The 22,351-nt window shown below is 41.1% G+C and overlaps 1 protein-coding gene across 4 annotated transcripts in view; it reads left to right on the top strand.

Moving 5' to 3' along the window:
* The first annotated feature begins 7,899 nt into the window (after positions 1-7,899).
* Positions 7,900-22,351, top strand: part of LOC311050783 (inositol hexakisphosphate and diphosphoinositol-pentakisphosphate kinase 2-like) — a 62,318-nt gene continuing 47,866 nt past the window's right edge. For all 4 annotated transcript variants that reach the window (XM_084064941.1, XM_084064939.1, XM_084064940.1 and 1 more), the window contains exons 1-7: positions 7,900-8,066; positions 11,713-11,908; positions 13,296-13,386; positions 13,799-13,884; positions 16,461-16,615; positions 20,732-20,833; positions 21,569-21,730. In XM_084064941.1, the coding sequence (XP_083921067.1) occupies positions 7,929-8,066; positions 11,713-11,908; positions 13,296-13,386; positions 13,799-13,884; positions 16,461-16,615; positions 20,732-20,833; positions 21,569-21,730 (930 nt within the window). In that variant the 5' untranslated portion in view covers positions 7,900-7,928. The remainder of the gene's footprint in view (positions 8,067-11,712; positions 11,909-13,295; positions 13,387-13,798; positions 13,885-16,460; positions 16,616-20,731; positions 20,834-21,568; positions 21,731-22,351) is intronic.

Raw genomic sequence — 22,351 nt, 5'->3', positions numbered from 1 at the left:
GTGTGTGTGTGTGTGTGTGTGTGTGTGTGTGTGTACCAACCACTTCTACAAACCATCTCAGAGCTGGGCTATAGGTGCAGACTATTTGTTTTTTATATTTGGCAGCCTAGGACATATACCCACAGATTGGTTGTTGTTGTTGTATTGTGCCGTCTCTGAATTGGCGGACATATGGCGGAGACGGTGTTACTTATACCCATACTGAGTGACATGCTTATTGTATCATGAAGACATATGCCATGATTTTGTGAATGTAACCTTACTGCACCTATGATATTTGTGTCCTTGTATATATGATCTCCTTTGTGTGAACATACATAAATGGTTAAAGTGTGTGTGGGCGGGCGTAGGGGCGTGCGTGGTCTACCTGTCTGTTTTCATCAGCTGGACAGTTTGACATTTTGGTGGGAACAAACTCTGGGAACTTTTCTCTCAACATCCTTCAATATTTAATATGAGTAGCCAGGCCAATGGCCTTCTTAGAAAGCCAGTACTGGGACAACTCCAAGACGGCGTTGTACAGGAAACACTGAACCGATCATTGCACCAGGGACCAGGGATCAGAACAGCCAATCCGGGACCACTGTTGGCAGGGGTTACGGAGATGGGGAAATCCATATATGTATAATGAGGCTCCTTGTCCTGGCCTGACCACTGCTGTATGTTCTAGAATCTAGAGTGTTGTAGCAGCACTCCTGCTTGTGGCAAATGGAAGCCATATGTGAGCTGTTGAGGGCTGCTCAGTGCTTATAGAGGGCCTTTGTGAACTCAAGTTGTTAAGAGGTGAGAGAGAGAAGATATGAATCATAAGAACTGTGGAGTAAAATAGACTCTCAAAGTGGCTGCTACCTCATTCCAGGGGGAAAATTACTAGTACTATTCCGGACCAAATGCACGCGTGTGTGTGTGTGTGTGTGTGTGTGTGTGTGTGTGTGTGTGTGTGTGTGTGTGTGTGTGTGTGTGTGTGTGTGTGTGTGTGTGTGTGTGTGTGTGTGTGTGTCTGACACTATGGAGCACTTAAGTGAGACACATCACCTAGATTAAGGGTAAATTGTGTCTAATTATGGCTAAATGACTAATACATTCAGTGAAGGGTGGAGAGGTTAAAGGTAGGGTAAGTGATTTTCTTAAAATAAGTGTTAAAATAAGTGTTAAATAGCTCTATATTCTGATTGTATAGAGTGTTTGTTCAGTAACGAGTCTCCATGTCTCTCTTGCTCTTTTTTAAACAGAAAATGCATTTTCAGGTTGGGATACCAATTGTATCCAATCAGGATAGAGAACTCAGTCAGGATAGAGATTAAATAAGTGAAATTGGAAGTGATGACACAAAGAAATGAGCAGACGAAATTGGAACTGGAACACTATAAAAAATTAAGCTGATAAATGGGTACTCTCTCCTAACCTGACGCTGCCAGATCCAAAAAACTTGTTTCACATTTGTTTCTGTCTTGAGGAACCTGGTTACTCAATACCGTCCCCATCTGGCAGAGTCAGGTTAACTCTCTCCTAATTGGCTGAAATGTTGTCACCTACTTGAAAATGTATCTTCTGTTTATTAAAGAGCTGGCGAGATGGGGAGACTCCTGTTACTTTAACCTTTTAACAAAAAAACTTTTGTTTTATCACTTACTCTACCTTTAATGTGCACCACCAATATTTGAGCACAGGCACCCTCCACCCCCCAACGCGCGCGCACACACACACACACACACACACACACACACACACACACACACACACACACACACACACACACACACACACACACACACACACACACACACACACACACACACACACACACACACACACTCGTGCATTCTCGTGCATTCTCTCCATACTCATTTTGCTGACAGAAGAACCTTGTTTGTGCAGAAGTTGCTGAATGCGCTGTTTATAAGATGCTGTTTTCATCCTAAGTATATAGAGCACCAGTATGACCCCTCACAGCCACCTGGGCAGCAGTAGGAGTGGACTGGCCTGTGGTCTAAACAGGGAAAGCTGAGAGGCTGGGTTGTTGTCCTGCATGTATATGAGCTCACAGTTCCAAAATACTGAACTCGAGCCTCTTGTAGGATTTTACTAGCATAATAATAATAATAATGATGATAATAATAATAATGTATATTTGTATTCTTTTTATGGTTATTATTTGTATTATTAATATTATTATTTTTTATTATTTTTATTATTATTATTATTATTATTATTATTACTACATTGGTGTTGTTATTGTTAAAAGATATGTATTCAAACAATCAAAAAATATAATACTTTTTTGATTCTTTGAATACTTTGTTAACAGTATGCAAAAAAAAAAAGGAACAGTGCCACATTATTTATACAAAAGGATGCTAAAAGGATATCCCAGATAAGCCCAGGACTTGTTTCCATTAAGGTCCTGTGTATTGGTTGTAGTAATATCTATATCACTTAAATTATAACTGGTAAAAAAAATATATCAATTATATTATGATCCAAATCTTATCATGATAAATAGACACAAAGTTCCTCAGACAGTTGTTGATCTTTTTTATTATTATTATTGTTCAACCAAGTCCATGGTGTTGGCATGCCTGATTCTGAACGGAAGAGGGCGCTAGAGATCTTTTTACTTGTGGTGGGCTGTTCTTGTGGACATATAATTTATAGACATCGTTACCCTATTGGCTTAAACGGTCTGGGGGCCACGCCTTCTTGAACGAGTTAGTCATTTTCAATTGGCTGAATTCCACGTTGATCTTTTCAATTCGAACCTGAGGAAGGAAAAAAAAAGAAAAAGAAAAAAGAAGGTTGGTTTCACAGCAAGCTGTCAAGAGAGAGAGAGAGAGAGAGAGAGAGAGAGAGAGAGAGAGAGAGAGAGAGAGAGAGAGAGAGAGAGAGAGAGAGAGAGAGAGAGAGAGAGACACACAGTGTTGCCATGTCCGCTTATTATAAGCGACTTTGGGCTTATTTTTCAGTGAAGTCGCTTAGTTGTTATAAATATGTAAAAAACGTTTTTTTTTTTGGTCTTGTTTCTGAAGTGTATTTGCTTATTTGGCCTTGTTTCCCAAATGTTGTTAAACCAGTGTTTTTTAACACTGACCCCTAGCCCGGCCGGTTCAGAGCGTTAGTGAGTTCCCTCTAACGCCCTGGAAGACCCCTCGCTCTGCGCTTGTACAAGGAATTCCACTGCCCTGCCAGCGCTCAAGAGTAATGAAAATAAACAAAACCATTTCGCTACTCACCGAAGCAAAGGCTGTTTTGTGTTGTTGAAAGTCTATTCTCGGAGGTGGGAAGCCCCTCAGCACCCCACCTACTCTTTAAAATACACTTTTTGGGCAGAAAATAAAATATGTCAGCGAGACAGTCCACAGTGCTCGGCTACAGATTTTGGTTAATGGTAAGTTCAAATCCTCCAGATCTGTTCGCAGAGCAGTGGAATTCCTTGTACAAGCGCAGAGCGAGGGGTCTTTCAGGGCGTTAGAGGGAAATCACTAATGGAAAAGCGGCTTAACGCTCTAAAGGACCCCCAAATTAATATGTATTTGTCCTTCCGCAGACCCCCCCCATCTGAAAATATTTTGTGTCAGGGACCAAATTGCCCAAATCGGGCTTGTTTTCATAGACCTGGTTGCTTGTTTCTCTCACAATATCTGGCAACACTGAAAGAGAGAGAGAGGAGAGAGAGAGAGAGAGAGAGAGAGAGAGAGAGAGAGAGAGAGAGTGCGCGCGCGCGAGAGAGAGCGAGAGAGAGAGACTCACTCAGACAGAGCGAGAGAGAGAGAGAGAGAGAGAGAGAGAGAGAGAGAGAACTGATGTCAACACAACAAACCGGCTCTGTAAGTAAACTGTGATTTAACATGATTTTTAGCCTTTTAGTGTCTCTGTCAGTCAGACAGACGGTATGATGTACGTTCAGTCTGTCTGACAGAACATTAACAGAATCTCCACAAACTTCACAATGAGCTTCAAAACGCTCATAAAATGGCTCTGACTGGAACACTTGTTTACACAGCCGACTCTATGCTAAGCTAACGTCAGCTAATGTGGCTTATTTTTTTATTCCTGTGGGTAAAACTATACATTTACATGATGTACACATACATTTTTCTCACATGCACATAAGGTCTCTTTTATATGGAGGTTCGATATTACATTTATATTTTTTTCTTTTCTTTTTTTAAATAAATATTTTTATTAGGGAAAATTACAGGTGTACATTTGTATTCCCTTTTTTTGTTGCTTTTTCCCCTTTATCTCTGTATACACGGAGAAAAGATAATAATATTAAAAGGTGTGATTAAGATATTGTGAGATATTATACATCTTTACCAACATTGTATTTTTCATGGAAAATACATCCTTTCAAATTCATCTTCAACTTTAACATCATCTGGAGAAAGATCTTTGAGTTTTCTAATCTAATGTCTATTCAACAGTTGTGTTGTACTGTAGTTAATTTGAGAATCTCTAATGCTGTCAGTACTGCAATCTGCTAACTGTCATTAATAATACTTTTATTACATTTTTTTTTCTGTGGGTAAAGTATACATTGATATGCTATACACTTACTTTTCCCCACATGCACATAAGGCCTCTTTACATGGAGGCTCGATAGTGTATAACTGTACCAACAATGTCTTTTTTTATCCTGGTTTCATGGAAAAGAATACATCTTTCAAAATTCATCTTCAACATCATCTGGGAAAAAAATCTGAGTTTTCTCTAATGTTGTCTATTCAACAGTTCTGTTGTACTGTGGTTAATTTGAGAATATCTAATGCTGTCAGCTCTGCAATCTACTAACTGTCATTAATAATCTTACACCTCAATCTATCATAGGTTACATCTTTCTCACTGGAAGACAAAAAACAGGTGCAACTGCATGAATCCTTTGATCAGATCAAGCCGTAATTAATTCCAAGCCTTTTAAAAGTACCAAATGCTTGACCTGTCTGCAGTGACAGCCGGTTTAATGGCTCATAAACAGAAGGTCACGCTTTGCTCAGAGAGTGCCATGCTACCCATAGTAAACAGGTGTAATAGAGGAGGGTAAGCCTGCTGCAAAGCTGCCCAGTAATCCACTTAAGCATGGAAACAGTTTTACTTTGAATAAAGTCTGCGCCAAGATGCAGATAGAGAGATAGAGGAGACCCTGATCAAGACCTTTTATGTCGATACGCGTTGGTCATATTGTTGCCTTGCTCAAAATAAATCCGTAATATATTTTTTCATCAAAGACGGAGTGGCCTGGAATTCTTTTCTTTGCAAGTCTGCAGTCCACACCATTCGGGAGTTAAGCAGTACTTCTTTGAAAACCCTTTTTTGTTCAGACAGAGAGAGGATTCCCCTGAATGAAAGATTCAAGATTCCATGATGTATTACCATTTCAATGAGGCATTGATTGGAATTGTCTAACCCCATGTCGAGCATTTGGGAGGTGGTAATGTTTCATCAGCTACTTATTAGTCTGTCTGTATTTGTCTCTGTTGAACTGGTGTCGAAATGGCATGGTTAAGATACTACAGTTACATTTGTGCTGCATGTCTGTGGCATGCATTACATGGTAATATGCAGTATAATAAGAATAACACAAATTAAACTTAAAACCATTTCCTGGGTTGTGTGACATAGACAAAAATTATGTTGCAAAACTGTTGTAGGCTTTCTTAACCCAGTAAGCGGGAAAGCATCTTTGTCATTTTAGATTTGAACCACTTGAACCATTTATTTTATACTTTGGCTATTCAAAAATAGCAGATATACAAGATCATAGTGTGGACGCGCTACAGTATATCATCCAAATGCATATCATTTTTGGGGTCCTTGACTTGAAAAAGTTTGAGCACCACTGATATAGCAATGTAAGTTTTTCAGAAAACTGTTTGTAAACATTTGTGGAATGGGTTCAAATGAAGAGAGTCAGCAGAGAAACAGAGCTCTATGTTTAGGAAGCTATCTGAAACATTGTTTTCCACATGGTGACCTTTTGATGCTGTGTGTAGTAGTGGTGTTATATTCCCCAATACTATTGCCGCTCTCCATGGAGTGTTTTGTTCAGCTGTTATTTGACCCGAAGCATATAGCACAACCATCTCTGTATTCGCTCAAGTCAATGTTTAGCTAGGTCCTTCTTTTTTTTTAAACACAATTTTTATAATGCTGTCTAACCTACAGTGGACCAATCGGGTCACGCCAAAATGTGACATCACTCTTTAAGGTGACAGGTGATCTGAATTAAAATACAATCAACAACAACAATCAATCATAAATGGGCTCAATTCATAAGTGCAAATATACCACATAATTCAGCATTTCCATATTAATAATAATCATGATGACAGTATGTACAGATAATAAGGGCAACATTTTCTTTCAGTAGGTTGTGGCCCCCGTCTGGTCTTCTCCTACGCACCTGTCGCCTTTGTAGGTGTGCAAAAGACTTGCTTTTCATTTACACAAGCGTACAAAATCAGGAATCGGAGAACTGTGCTGGTCACATGGTGTTCTGTCGGAGCGTGTCACACCAACATTGATTTCACATTTCACAGTCACTGCGCACACACACTTGAGTGTGTGTGCAGTGAGTGACAGATAAAACGTATTGAATCTTGAACTCGCCAAAGAACTGAATTAGACGGCATGTCCTTCCGCGTGCGTTGCGCACTCGTGGTGAATCTCCTCACTGTCATGTGTGTATTCATGTGTATCGGAGGAGACGCGGGGTTGTCTACACCATTGGTTCTCAAAGTGGGGTCCGTCCGGGGACCCCCAGGGGTCCTTGGGGGGGGGGGGGGGGTTCCAGGGGGTACCCAGCAAAATGTGTAAATATAGCATCACAATCATTTTTGACCTTTTATACGTTGGCTATTCAAAAATAGCAGATCTACAAGCTCATAGCACGGCACCGAGTGCCGCGCTATGAGCTTGTAGATCTGCTATTTTTGAAAAATCGTGAAAATTTGTGCAAACCTTTTGAATATATTCATATTTTGAAGCGAACATTTGTAGCACAAATCTTTGCTTCTGGCGGGTCCTTGGAACAAAACATTTGAGATGGGGGTCCGCGGCCAGATACATATCATTTTTGGGGGTCCTTGACATGAAAAACTTTGAGAACCACTGGTCTACATCCTGGCTCCGACATGATCAATTGTAGGCAGGGAATATACATGAGAGTGGGGAAAAAACTGGGAATAAGCATAACAGGTAAATTCTAATTGGGAGTAAAGGGGGGAAAAAGAAGAGGAAAAAAATACAGTGAAGCAGAATAAAAACAGTGGCAAGGATTGACAGAACAAAACAAGACAATGAGGCCGTTTATTTAGGAAGGAAACAAAGAGCCAGTGAAAATGAAATGTTATTATTAATAGACATAATGTTTTTTCTGATGTTTGTGTTTCTTTTTTAGGACTGCTGTCACCAGATCGTTGGAGGAGTCGTACCTCTCTAGCGGCTTCTGAAAGACGCTCGAGTAACCCAAGCCCGTAATATAAGATGGAACTCTGCCTGACGACGAAGGAGACACCGCAGGAGCGATAGCACCTCAGAGGCCTACATTATCGGCACCGTCGCTCCCCTCTCATCTCCTGTGTGTGTGTGTGTGTGTGTGAAGTTTAACATAACATACAACCTCCTTGAATCCCTGTCAGCCTCTGTAAGCTCTCTCCTCTCCCCTTTTGCCTTTATCGTTTCCCCCCCCCTCCGCTACTGGGCCCACTATCCACCTCCTCAGATTTAAACCCAGCCCCGCCCCCAAGTGAAAACCCTAAACCCCCCCCCCCCCCCCCCCCCCTCCCTCCCCTCTAAACCCCCCGGGCGTCGCCCCGGCCCTTCCATCGGGCGGGCCGGACGGACCCCCCCCCCCCCCCCCCCCGGCGGTCGTGTTGGCGACGTGCGATGGAGCGGTGGGATCCTGAAGGCCGCTGTCGTCGGGGACTGTGATGTCAGAGGCCGACGGGCCGGGCGAGAGCCAGCGTGGCGCTCCCAGATTCTTCGTGGGCTGCGAGGACGATGAGAGCGAGGGCCTGGAGGACAGCATGAGGACAGACATGGAGCTGTACGAGGACGACACAGACTCGGTGAGGAAGGCCCCTCTGTCAGGAGTTACGCCTTTTTATTTTACACTGTCATACGGGGAAGTATTATGAATAGGCTCTATGCACAGCAGCCATATTGTGAAGAAATTCACAGGTGTTGCCAATGATACTAATGAAGGCTCTGTTCCATTCTGGTCAAACAGAGTCAGGGTGCTGATATTGTTCGTGTTGACTTCACTGGAAACACTCTGCTACACCAGTGGGTCTAAAATTGTGGTCCAGGGACCCTCATGGGCTTCCAAATGGACCCTTACGGGTGTGTAACTCTGAGAGTGCGGGTCCATTTGGTTCCATTTGTACACTCTCAGAGTTATGGGGGTGACGTGGAAATTAAAACGTCTGAGAACTGTGCTACACTAAATGGAACAGAGCCTTCATTAGTATCGTTGGTAACACCTGTGAAGGAAGTGATAATATGGCTACTGTGCATAGAGCCTATAAAACCCATTTAGACCTATTACACAGGTACAGTACGTTGTTGTACATTTCAAGCTGGGGAACGCCTCTGTCTCTTTTTAGTTATTACATAATATCGCTGTTATTGGGCAGAAACCTCTTATGTCCGTATTGTAACTTTTGGTGTTTTTTCGTAAATTAACGCCCTACTTGATCACACTACTACAGCGTCACGCAAAAGATCTGCTACTTTAGCTATTTTTGAAGCAGCATAATTATTATTATTTTTTCTGAAAACTTAGGTAGGATTTAGAAGGCCTCAGGTATGGAATAATGCTTAATTTAAGTCATAATATGATGGAGTCACTTGCTAAAAACAGCAGATCTACATAATGTGTCACTTCAGGCTTTAGGATCACCTTCTTATAACAGATGATCGTCATCGTTCTATGTCAGCCATTCACACAACATCACTAACAGTTTTAAAAGGTGCGCTACACAGAGCGCATATCTCCACTAGACGTTGCCTATAAAACAAGCTTGTAAATTATAATTAACTTTGTGTTCTCTCTTTGATTCAGTGCTTGGACGTATTTTTTTCTTGGAATGGGCAGCATCTCTATAGCCTGGCATTCTCTTTTAGTAGGCTGCAGAATGTATAACACTCATGGCATGAGCAGCTGTAGATGTCACTTTTGTTGAGATTGCATTTTCTCTCTCTCTCTCTCTCTCTCTCTCTCTCTCTCTCTCTCTCTCTCTCTCTCTCTCTCTCTCTCTCTCTCTCTCTCTCTCTCTCTCTCTCTCACACACACACACAACTGAAGGCCCATGTGCTGCTGTCTTTCTTGTGTTGCGGGCCGTGTGAACGCACTCGCGGCACGGTTCATAGTTAACCGTGCTCACTGTGTGTGTGTGTGTGTGTGTGTGTGTGTGTGTGTGCGCCCGAGTTGTAAAACTGCTGTCATAACCCATTAAGACCTGAGGCCGATTCTACAAAATGTCTTCAGTACAGTTTTTTGAAAATACTTATATTACTATGTCAGTGGTTCTCAAACTGTTTCATGTCAAGGACCCCAAAATGTATTATGTATTTGGCCACGGACCCCGCAGACGGGAAGATTTGAGTTAAATGTTTGTTCGCTTTAAAACAATACTTTCAAAGATTTACACACATTTTCATGATTTTTCAAAAATAGCAGATATACAAGCTCATAGCGCTTGTATATCTGCTATTTTTGAATAGCCAAAGTGTAACATAATGCTTTTTAGCTCAAATAAAAAAGTGACACAGATGCGTTCCAGGTCTTAATGGGATAAAGCAGGGGCTCTCAACCTGTGGTTCGGGACCCCCAGCGGGGTCCCCACATGAATTGGGGGGGGGGGCCCCAGATGACAGTGAAGTGACAATTTAAGGACTTATAAGACCCTTTTAATACCTAAATAAAAAGACCATTACTGCATCAAAAGTAATCATCAAACTATACTAAAACCCAAATTGTCAAATAATATAAATAATTTAAAATGGCCGATGCAAGGCTTTGTGAGCTTGTAGATCTGCTATTTTCACAATATTTATCTGTGGTTATCAGGATGGGGGGGGGGGGGGGGGGTCCCCAGTTCAAATATGATTATTTTGGGGGGTCGCGGCCTAAAAAGGTTAAAGTTGTTCTGTGCAGATTTCCAAAAAACGACTTTTAGCAGCCTCTGCTGGTCATTACCGTCACTGCAGGCCGTTTCTTTATTACTGCGTCACCCAGAATTCCATTCGTTTTCACCGGAAGACGGAAGTGTTTCAAAAAGCGTTCTTTTAATTGTTTTATACGATCTGTGGATCGTATGGATAGCCAGTGGAGCATTAGTTACCGTGAGCTGTGTTTTCTTTTTCTGTTTTTTTTCGTTCTTCAAATCATACAATCTCTTAACTCATCCACTGCCACTGACGTAATAAACGTAATTATTCCCGTTTACCAACCCTGCCACAGACGAAAAAAACGTAATTATTAATTTTTCAAGATTTTTTTTTTTTTTTTTTTTGAGCCAAAGACCAAGGAGATATGATTTTTCGAAGGAAAAGACTCCCATCCACTTCCTTGTTAACTTAAAGCTTAAAAATTCTGTATCTCAGCTCCTGAGTACTTTTTTTTTTTCAATGAAAAATCTCTGGCAGTGGGCAAACGTGGCCAGCAATAAGTCTGGCAGTGGATGAGTTAAAATCAGCGTGAGTTTCCTTTTGTTATTAGCGCGGTAGTTCCTGGCCCAAACAGGAAACCGGCGCGGTAGTTCCTGGCCAAACAGGAACCTGGTGCATTTCCGCTTCCATTTTCCGGCCAGGTGACGTCATTTTCGAGGGAAAGTCATGCTAGACAGCGTTCAATAGAAAATATATAAATAAAAGGCTTTCGGGGGTGAAATTCATGGAGTGGGTGTTGTGAAACATTTGCCACTCACAAAAGATATACAATTTAACTTTAGTTTTACTGAAAACGTTACCTAGTATTACTTTAACACATTGACTGCCAGAGTTTATTCATAATGTACTCACCCCTGTGCCAGTGATTTTTGTGTGTTTTTTTCTTTTTTAATTTTGTAATCTTTCATTCAAATAGCTTATCTTTCTGCATTTTTAAACCCATACGACAAATCGACCAGCAGAGAGCAGTAGATAGACAACTCGATCACTCGCCGACTCGCTCCCCCCTCCCAAACAGGCTCAAACAGCCCATACGTCAAAACCGGATGTGACGTTTTCGACAATCACCGATCGGCCTTCAGACCGTTGTGATACACGACAACGATGACTGTTAGTCACCCAGACCAAAGAAAATAGAAGTGGACCTCTCCATTCTTCTCCACCTCTCCATTTTTCCGATTCTAAAACGTTTTTTTCCGATTCAGCCCAAAACTTTTTTTTGGGAGAATTGATTCGGAATCTTCTAACATGAGAATCGCAATTCGTATTCAAATAGATTTTTTTCCCACATCCCTACCGGAAGGACAGGTCTGTGGTAATGCATTCACAAAAACATGTAATAACATGAAAATATTCTGCGAGTGTATTCCTGGCTGATTGGTCTAGCGGTTTGCGAGAGTAGCTCTGGGCCTAAAAACATAAATCTCTTACCCCGCCTGTTGCTGGCGGAGATACTCATTAGAGAAGGGAATTGATAAGATTGTATTGATAGAAGCGTGTGTCTGCTTCATGGCGGTGTCTCCCTTTTGCCCCTCCCCCCAGCCCCCAGAGCGGCAGATCGTGATGGGGATCTGCTGCATGATGAAGAAATCCAAGTCCAAGCCGATGACCCAGATCCTGGAGAGGCTGTGCAGGTTCGAGTACATCACTGTGGTCATATTCCCAGAGGATGTCATCCTCAACGAGCCTGTGGACAAATGGCCTCTGTGTGACTGCCTCATCTCCTTCCACTCCAAAGGTGATACACGCACACAGCGCGCACACACACACACACACACACACACACACACACACACACACGCACGCACGCACGCACGCGCGCGCGCGCACACTCACACTCACACTCACACATACACATACGCACACTCTTTACATAATCACAACACAGACAAATTATAACTTGGCCTGTCACACAATTATTACATAATCGTGTAATCGCAACTATTTGAAATAATCGTCATAATCGTCTCCACATCCATGTTGAAAAATGTTCATGCATTTTCAAATATAAAAAAGCAGAAATGGCTGATCTACAAGCTTTCGTGACGTGGTGTAAGCTTGTAGATCAGCCATTTCTGTTTTTTTAATAATATAAAATTATTAAATGTGCCAGTCATTTCCTTATGTAAGTTATTTGTCATATCTGCCCTGCACTTTCATAACGAAGCCTAAAAGGCAAAAATAAATTAAAAATGTATTTATAATGTTCCAATGTTCAATGCCAAGAACACAATTAAATTGCTAATCGCAATTATTTGTATGACAATTAATCGTCAACTTAAATGTTGTTATATTTATAAGTATTGTGCTCCCATGCATTGAGGAAAAAAAAAGCACAGGCTACTGAACTGACATTGTCACAATATAGTGTATAACACAAAGAAAGTATTCAATTCATAAACAATTGCCTGGCCATGCATGCATGCATACACACACACACACATTACACACAATGTAGTGCCTGTCTGATAACAGTCTCATTCTGTCTAACTCCATAATGCCTCTCTGTTTGCTTCAGGCCATTTTTACTTTTAGTGGATGTGCTGAAAGCATGAACTTTCTCACCCCTGCTGCCGTTAAGATCTAATTAAAATGTTGATCCCCTGTTTTGGCTATTTGTTGAGGCTTAATGCTAAAAAAAAACTGCATGAAATGGCATATTTTAGTATTTAGCCCATTAAGACCTGGAACGCATCTGTGTCTTTTTTTTATTTGACCTAAATTTATTTTACACTTTGGCTATTCAAAAATAGCAGATATACAAGCAGATATACTTGTAGATCTGCTAGTTTTGAAAAATCGTGAACATGTGTGCAAATCTTTGAATATATATTTTTTTAAAGCAAACATTTTGAACTCAAATCTTTGCTTCTGGGACCCCCTGGAACAAAATATTTTGAGATGGGGGTCCGCGGCCAAATACATATAATTTTGGGGGTCCTTAACATGAAAAAGAATGAGCACCACTGATATAGAAACATACGTTTTTCAGAATACTGTTGGGATTCAGGAGACAGTGTAGAATCGCCTTCCGGTCTTAATGGGTTAATAGGGATATCTGTCAGGATGGATTAGTTTAGGGTTTTTTACTAAAACACTTGAATTGTTCTGCCGCATTGTACTAGGATTCCCGCTGGATAAGGCTGTGAGTTATGCCAAACTCCGAAACCCTCTACTCATCAATGACCTAAATATGCAGTATTTCATACAGGACAGGTATGACCATATACCATAACCATATATTTGGGTATTTTCTCTTGTTGTTTGACCCGTACCTAATATATAATTGAACCTAATTGTACCTAATTTATAATTGAACCTAATTGTTCTTGATCTTTATTATATAACTAACTATTTATGAGTTGTTAATTGAAAATGTTTGTATACTGTTGCTTTCAGTATAATGCACCAAGACCAATATCCTACAAACATACAGAACCTGGCAATAACAATACTTTTATTTCTGATTAGCCGTTCTTAGATACTTTGCTCTACATCAAAATTGCGAAAATAGCAGATCTACAGGCTCACAGCAAGTGGCATCGCTACACGTTGTGAGCTTGCAGATCTGCTATTTTCGCTGAACGTTTGCACAATCACAAGCATCACTTTGTGACTTTTATTTTAGGAGGGAAGTGTACCGTATCCTGCAAGAAGAGGGGATTGATCTGCCGCGCTATGCTGTGTTGAACCGTGACCCAGATAACCCCGACGGTCAGTCAATAATATGTCATTGTTTACCAGGCGTGCTATTGTTTTGGCCTTTTTGCACATACTCGCTCACTCAGCCATTTTGTTCACTCCGGGTTTTATGCACTGGGAATTCCTGAGTGTTCATTTAAGCCATTAAGACCTGCAACGCATGTGTGTCATTTTAGATTTATTTGGCTATTTTTGAAAAATCGTGAACATTTTTTTTTAAATATTTTTTTTCAAAAAACTGTTAGGATTTATTTAGAAAACATTTTAAGAATCAGACTCAGGCCTTAATGGGATAAAGAGGGTATAAGGGGTTAAAAGGTGTGTTAAATAACGCTATATTCTGAGTGTTGTTCAGTTACAGGCCAGGGGTTTTCCAATTTCTCCAGCTCTTTAGAAAATGTGTTTTCAGGTCAGGATACATCGGAAACCTCATATCGGATACAGGATAAACAAGTCAAATTGGAAGTGATGAAAGAAAAAGGAGGAGACAAAATTGGAAGTTGAACGCTAAAATTGAAGCTGATAAATTGTCTGATTGGATAAAATTGGTGTGCTGACCTGAAAATGTATTTTCTGTTAACTAAAGAACTTGGGGAGATGGGGACTGGGGAGACCCCTGTTATTGAACAAACGCTCTATCCGATACCAATCATTGGTATAGAGCGTATTCTTTTTTTTTATTTTTTACAAAAAACAAATAAATATCACTTATATCCCCTTTAATTTAAAGCTGAAATCTGGAACGTATTTTGATTATTAACACGTTATTTCATCCAATCTGTTATGGTAGAGTAGAGTATACAATATAATTAGCATATCAGCAGTGCTCTTCCATTGAGAAATGTAGATCCTGGTGTTACTGTTTGACAAGTAGTACTGCCTGAAGCCCATAAGAGCAATATCTCTGGAGACTTGCCACTTGAACGAGTGGTAGACATTTGGTCTCCCATGCTGGAGACCCGGGTTGACACTCAGGACTCTACTGTGTGGCAAACATGATCCAGACGAGAAAGACAATGTTAAGTTAGTCCTCACTCTTGTCGCTAAGAGTATGACTTTTTGCTCTCAAGAGAAAAGCGAGTCTGCAGAGAAAACCAGCTCACACCAGCCTTTGTCCATGCAACATCCTCCTCAAGTCCTGAAGCTATCATTAAGAAACTGTGGTTTATTCAGGTCTCGGTATAAATATAGTGTCTTAACCCATTAAGACCTGAGGCCGATTCTTACTAATGTCTTCTAAATCCCAACATTTTTCTGAAAAGCGTATGTTTCTATATCAGTGGTTCTCAAACTTTTTCATGTCAAGGACCCCCAAAATGATATGTTTCTGGCCACGGACCCCCATCTCAAAATATGTTGTTCCAGGGGGTCCCAGAAGCAAAGATTTGAGTTAAAAATGTTCGCTTTAAATATATATATATATTCAAAGATTTGCACACATTTTCACGATTTTTCAAAAATAGCAGATCTACAAGCTCATAGCGCGGCACTCGGTGCCGCGCTATGAGCTCGTAGATCTGCTATTTTTGAATAGCCAAAGTGTAAAATAATGCTTTTTTTTTTTTAGCTCTAATCAAGAAGTGACACAGATGCGTTCCAGGTCCTAAATGGGTTAATGTGGAGCAGTTACTGTATGAGCGCTACTCACTGAGTTCCGTGACATGATGGCTGTGGCATTCCACTACTGTTCGGCATGTTGCTTGAAGTCCTGCGAGGGACAGTTGACCTGTTTTTAATGTCCCCCTCCCCCCTTTCCTTGACGGGAATCTCCGGTCACAGCCGGTGAAGAAGTGACATGCAGCGCTCAAGACTAAACACAAATGTTTAAAGTGTCATCATGTGTATATTCAGTGGCGGAGTACATGTACTCAAGTACTGTACTTAAGCACACTTTTAAGGTATTTTTTTTTTACTTTACTTGAGTGTTTCCAATGTTCTACTCCACTATACCTCTGAGACAAATATTGCTCTTTTTTTTTTACTCCACTACAATTATTTTCAAAAGATTGTTATATATTGAACTTCTGAAGTGGAATATTCTGCATAATGAGTACTTTTACTTTTGGTACTTTTAAGTATATTCTAATGCCAATACTTTTGTACTTTTACACTAATGTTGAATACCGGAATTTTACTTGTAACTAAGTATTTCTACATTGTGGTATTGGTACTCACACCACTGTGTATCTTTATCAGAGGAAATGGAAAGCGGGGGATTGTGTGGAGGGATCTGCTTTGGCTAAGCAAAGCAAAGTTTGTTGTTTACCCAGGGTGTCGGACTAAGCACGAAGCTTGTTTCCAGCCGGACCCTGCATGGAAGCCTTGCTCAAGGGCTATTCAGCGGTGATTCATGATCGATGTGATGAATTGGGGAATCGAACTAGGGACCTTCCGGTATCAAGGCCGCCCCTCTAACCACTAGGCCACCGCGGCTCACTGTGTGTGTGTGTGTGTGTGTGTGTGTGTGTGTGTGTGTGTGTGTGTGTGTGTGTGTGTGTGTGTGTGTGTGTGTGTGTGTGTGTGTGTGTGTGTGTGTGTGTGTGTGTGTGTGTGTGTGTGTGTGTGTGTGTGTGTGTGTCGTCTGTCAGAGTGTAACCTGGTGGAAGGAGAGGACCAGGTGGAGGTGAATGGAGAGGTGTTCCCTAAGCCTTTTGTGGAGAAGCCTGTGTGTGCAGAAGACCACAACGTCTACATCTACTATCCCACCTCAGCTGGTGGCGGCAGCCAGCGTCTCTTCAGAAAGGTGTGTGCTCTGGCCATCATGGTTTCCTAAGTTAACGTAGGGCTGGGTAATATGGACAAAATCAACTATGACAATATTTTTGAGCTTGATATCGATATTGTGAAGATACTGTCATTTTTTTTGGTCTGCTATTTTCACTAGTTTCTTTTAAACCCACTAAGACCTGAGGCCGATTCTGCAAATGCCCTCTGAATCAGGATCAAGATTTTTCTAAAAACTTTCAAAAATAGAAGATGTACAAGCTCGCAACGTGACACAAGTCTCCATGGGGTGACTAATTGATAGAAAAAAATGATTTTTTTTCCGGTTAACTGTCCCTTTAATGTTGTCATTTTATCAACTGGCCCCTGGCCATGTTTGTAATGTGGCCCACAGGTTCAGCTATTTGAGTATTCCTTAAAATAGGGCGTAAGTGATTAAAACGAGGAAAAGACAACACTTCTCATATTATCACAATTTACAATATCCAAAGTCCCAGGCGATATATATAGTCTCACTTTTGTGTGTGTGTGTGTGTGTGTGTGTGTGTGTGAGTGTGTGTGTGTGTGTGTGTGTGTGTGTGCGTGCGCAAGTATTTTTACTCAATTTAGTTTTCAAGTGCTTTTACTTAAATTAGTTACTTTTTACAGACTTTGATGACTTTAGTATTTTTACTCATTGGGTGCCAAAACCGTATATATACGTTTTTTGCAATACTTACACGGAGTGCCAAAACCGTATATATACGTTTTTTGAGAAAAAAAAAAAATTGAAAAAAAAAAAAAAAAAAAAGCACCAGGAGATATCATTTTCCGAAACCTGACACCCAATGTGTTAACATCTTATAAGTATTTTTACTCATTTTAAGTACTTTAAAGTGTTTTTACTGACGTTAGCATCATTTTAATCCTTTTTACTAATTTTAAGTATTTTTACTAATTTTAAGTATTTTTACTCATTTTGGGTATTAAAAGTATTTTTACTCTTTTTAAGTACTATTACTCAAATTGTAGTTCTCACATAGTAACTCATTTGTATACACACATGGTTGTCATGGTAACTGATTTGTGTCCATACATGGTTGTAATGGTAACTCATTTGTGTACGTACATACATGGTTGTCATGGTAACTCATTCGTGGACAATCTGACATCAGTTTCTCCGATTGGCTGACCATTGACTTGGTCAGGCATTTTGTTCCTATAAAAGCCGCAGCACGTGCTGCAGGATCACATTCTTACACAGCACCTGTGAACCTTTGACATCGTCCACTTTGTGAAGCATAGTATCTCTTACAGCACAGTCCTAACTAACTGTATTTACTAGCTAATAAACAATGGCTAATAAAGTCTTGTATCGGCCACTGACGATGGACAAGCAGGAAGCTGCTGCTCAATTGCTGGGTGGCATGCAGATCAAAGACACACCACCAGAAGCAGAAAAGGGCATTTCTTCAAGCGGAGCAACAATGAAGACGGGAGTAAAGGAGGACAGTACCATCATATCACAGGACCATCAGGACAAAGATGACAAAGCGGCTCAGTCCTTCTTGAACAAGATGATCCGCAGTAACCTGGTCACCAGAGTGTACACACACTGTACACTCCTTGGATGGCAGAGCAGAAACTCTGTCCCGAATTCTTTAGATCAGCCCGTCATAGCGTCATCAAGGAGGCCGATTTTTGCAAATCACACAGATCTGTCTGATTTTTCATTGTGAATTTCGAACCCACAATAACCTACCTGACCTGGCGGAGACCTGTGCTCCAAGGAGGCACTTTTTCTAGTTCAATATATCAGTTCTCTCGTATATTAAAGTTATTTGTCGTATCTGCCTTGTGGAATTTTTATTTACGAAGCCTAAAAGCCAAACAGAATGTTCCAATGTTCAATGCCGAAAACACAATTAAATAGTTTAATTATTTGTATGACAATTAATCGTCAAGTGAAATGATTGATCATGAGTCATGATTGATTCGTAGCAGTCCTTTCCTTGCTTGCGTGCGTGTGGCTTGGCTCCGCTGTCACTACAAGATAGACAACAGAGAAGGGATGGGTGGTTGATAGATAGCCAATCAGCCCAGTTAATCACACATGTTAACTGCTGCACCCGTAGCTCTCCAGTTGCAGTGGACGGTAAACCACACCCTGCTCCCACACTATTGCGTTGACATAAGAAGACCTTTATTAGTGTCCACTCACGTGTAAACTGTGTCAAGCCTCACAGTAGCCAGTTAATCACTTCAACCCTATATGGTTGACCGGAGTCGCTCAGGGCCCTACAGTATACTAGTGTCTTTTCTGTTTTCTGTCATTGTGGAGAAAGCTTGTGCTGAAAATAGCCCATCGACAAGCTTACAACGCATCACTCTGCGACGCGTTGTAAGCTTGTCGATTTGCTATTTTCTGTGAAAGCTTTCCCCACAATACGGATACTAGGGTTTAAGTGGTTAAAAACAAGCAGCCGGCCCGGGCCGCTGGCCTAGTGGTCCGGGAACTTAGGCTCAATGTAGCCTGACATCGCGTTGCGGGTTCGAGTCCTGGTGTATTTACATTGCATTGATTTTATTGTTCACTACCATGCGGTGTCCCATCAAAATAAACACATCAAATTAAAAAGAAAAAAGAATAAGAACATGGCTGAGGAACCAATGAAATGGGGATGAAGTAACAGTTTTCTTTGTTGTTCTGGGCGTCTTATAGCGTCCTAAGTTTGTCCACTTCAGTAAAAAAAATGGATTTGAGGGAATCGTCAGCAATTTGGTTTGCTTTTTCCTAGTTTGGGCCACATAATATTGAGACGGTCGACGCCGTGGCCTGCCTATTATCTTATTGGCCGTTCTTACTGCTTCTTACTGCTCGGAAATAGAACACATCAGCTAAATGCCTGGCCTCGCTAGCCACCCTCGTAAAACTCTAATTTTTGTACTGCTCTGCCAAGTGGGAGGAAGGACATGAGGTCATACTGTCAATTGAAACGAGGGGACACAACCTTTGGGTTGTGAATGTACACAGATTACTCCCTGAGTACAAAGCATCACACAACTGTGCTCAATATCAGATCTGGCAGATTGAGCCGAGCTTAACCGCTTGAACCCGAGTGTCCCTATTATGTGGCAAACAATCTGAGAAAATGGCAGATCTGCAAGCTCACAACCTGCGACGCGTTGTGAACTTGTAGATCGGCTATTCTCGCAGATGATATTCTGTGTTGAGGGAATAAATTAGGGGCCTTAGTAGGGGTGTGCCGATACACTAATTTCACCAAACAATACGATACGATATTTGGCTCACAACTTCGATACGATACGATACGCACTTTTTTATTATGAAAATATATGGGGGAGGAAAAAAGTAAATGCAAACAAATAATTCTGTTTTTGCATTATTCAGACATGCAAACTTGTAGCTTTTCAGCTACAATAGCCGTTTTCAATCCAAATAGGGCAATAGTGTGACACCTGACCCGAAAAAAAAACATGTTGTCACCCTTTTCACCTCGGGGCTGTTTGCATGCCTGATTATAATGATTGTAAAAAAAATAAAAATTCAAAACGATATTTTTTTTTCCCAAAACGATACATAACATATCGCCACGAAAACGTATCACGATATATCGTGGGACGATATATCGGCACACCCCTAGGCCTTAGTAGTATTGGAGCCCTGGGGGAAGAAGTATATGGGGTTTACTAGGGGTAACTTTTTCAATTAAAGAAAAGTGAATTTTGATATAATCTTTCAATGGTATATTTTTTCACTAAAACCATTACTCTTAAATGTAGTTTTGAAATGGTGCAGGCACCGGAAATGTACTGGAAATGTATTTATTTATTTTAAAGTCAATGCATTGACACATTGCTTGTGTCAATGTTCTTGTTACTTTTCAAACTACCCTCTGCGCTGGGACGCTGCAGCATTCGTTTTGGAGCGGTACCTCTGCGGTTTTGTTTCAAACTCACTGAATTCTGGGAATCCCAGCTCTTAACAGACCATAGACAGACCAGAGGTGTCACCAGAATTAGTACTACAGTGATTGTTACTCAGTATGACTCAGTCTATCCGGAATCCTTCCCACATGACAGCTTTTTTTAAAAACATTTTTGTGTTTTTTTTCCTCCCCCTTCTCTTGCTCAGATTGGGAGCCGTAGCAGCGTGTACTCACCAGAGAGCAACGTGCGGAAGACAGGCTCCTACATCTATGAAGAGTTCATGCCCACAGACGGTACAGACGTCAAGGTAGAGTGAACATTATGGGAGCAGAGACCATATGGTTCTCATAGAACACGCACATCACTTGTCTGGGTGTCGACTTAGGATAGGATCATGAAAAAAGAAGAATAGAAGCTGCACTAAAATACTCCAATATATTTATTGAGCCTAGGCTCTAGGGCGCTTATTTTCTTAGCGATCATTCTATTTATTACTTTATCGATTAATCGAATAATCGAAAGGCAGGTTTTATTATACAATACATATATATATACATTTTTCTTATTGATTTTACATAATCAACTAAATGTATTAGTCTGTTTAACCAATTTAAGTCCTGTTTATACTCTGTTGTACATACTGTCACACAAACAATAATGAAAATAGCCGATCAACAAGATCACAACGCTCACAACACGTTGTGAACTTGTAGATGTAGATTGAAAATATTTGCAATTGTTTAAATAAATTATAACATTTTTTGAATAATTGATTATGTCAATTAACTGTTACAGCCTTACATAAAACATGCAATAAGACACTGCTTAAGTGTGTGTGTGTGTGTGTGTGTGTGTGTGTGTGTGTGTGTGTGTGTGTGTGTGTGTGTGTGTGTGTGTGTGTGTGTGTGTGTGTGTGTGTGTGTGTGTGTGTGTGTGTGTGTGTGTGTGTGTGTGTGTGTGTGTGTGTGTGTGTGTGTGTGTGCGTGCGTGCGTGCGTGCGTGCGTGCGTGCGTGCGTGCGTGCGTGCGTGTGTGACCTCTAGGTGTACACTGTGGGGCCTGACTATGCTCATGCTGAGGCCAGGAAGTCCCCTGCCTTGGATGGGAAGGTGGAGCGGGACAGCGAGGGGAAGGAGATCCGTTACCCAGTCATGCTGACCGCCATGGAGAAACTAGTGGCCCGCAAGGTCTGCCTGGCCTTTAAGGTAAGCTGCTGCTGCACGGAACCATTCACATGTACTACTAGACCAAGGCTTCCCAAACTTTTTCAACTTGAGACACAAAGAGAGAAATGTACACACATTTACTAAAATACATTACAGCAGCCATTTTGGAAAGAAATTGGGCCTCTTCCTTACTTCCCTCACAGGTCTTACCAATGATACTGGAAGGCTCTGTTCCATTTAGTGTAGCACAGTGGTTCTCAAACATTTTAATTTCAAGGACCCCCATAACTCTTGAGATTGTAGAGTTACACACCCGTAAGGGGTCATTTGGAACCCCCGCATGGGTCCCTGGACCCCAATTTGAGACCCACTGGTGTAGCAGAGTGTTTCCAGTGAGCCAACATGCACAGTGTTAGCACAGTGTTAAACTCTGTTTGACCAGAATGGTGTCATTGGTAACACAAGTTAGTAAGGAAGAGGCCTGATTTATTTCCAATATGACTGCTGTGCATAGAGCCTATTAACCACTTCATCCCTATGTGAAAAACATGCCTTCTCTGGGCTGGAGTTTTTTTCTTTTAATTTTTTATGTAGGCTGGCGGAGTCTTTGGTTAATTGTCTCCGCCAGGCCGTAAGGCATGGCGAGAGAGTATGTTTTAC

The sequence above is a fragment of the Gymnoscopelus microlampas genome (assembly GCF_963454915.1).
Source record: "Gymnoscopelus microlampas genome assembly, chromosome: 1".
In the NCBI taxonomy this organism is placed as follows: domain Eukaryota; kingdom Metazoa; phylum Chordata; class Actinopteri; order Myctophiformes; family Myctophidae; genus Gymnoscopelus; species Gymnoscopelus microlampas.
Note: the sequence above shows the minus strand (reverse complement) of the source record. Positions and strands in the feature narration are given on the sequence as shown.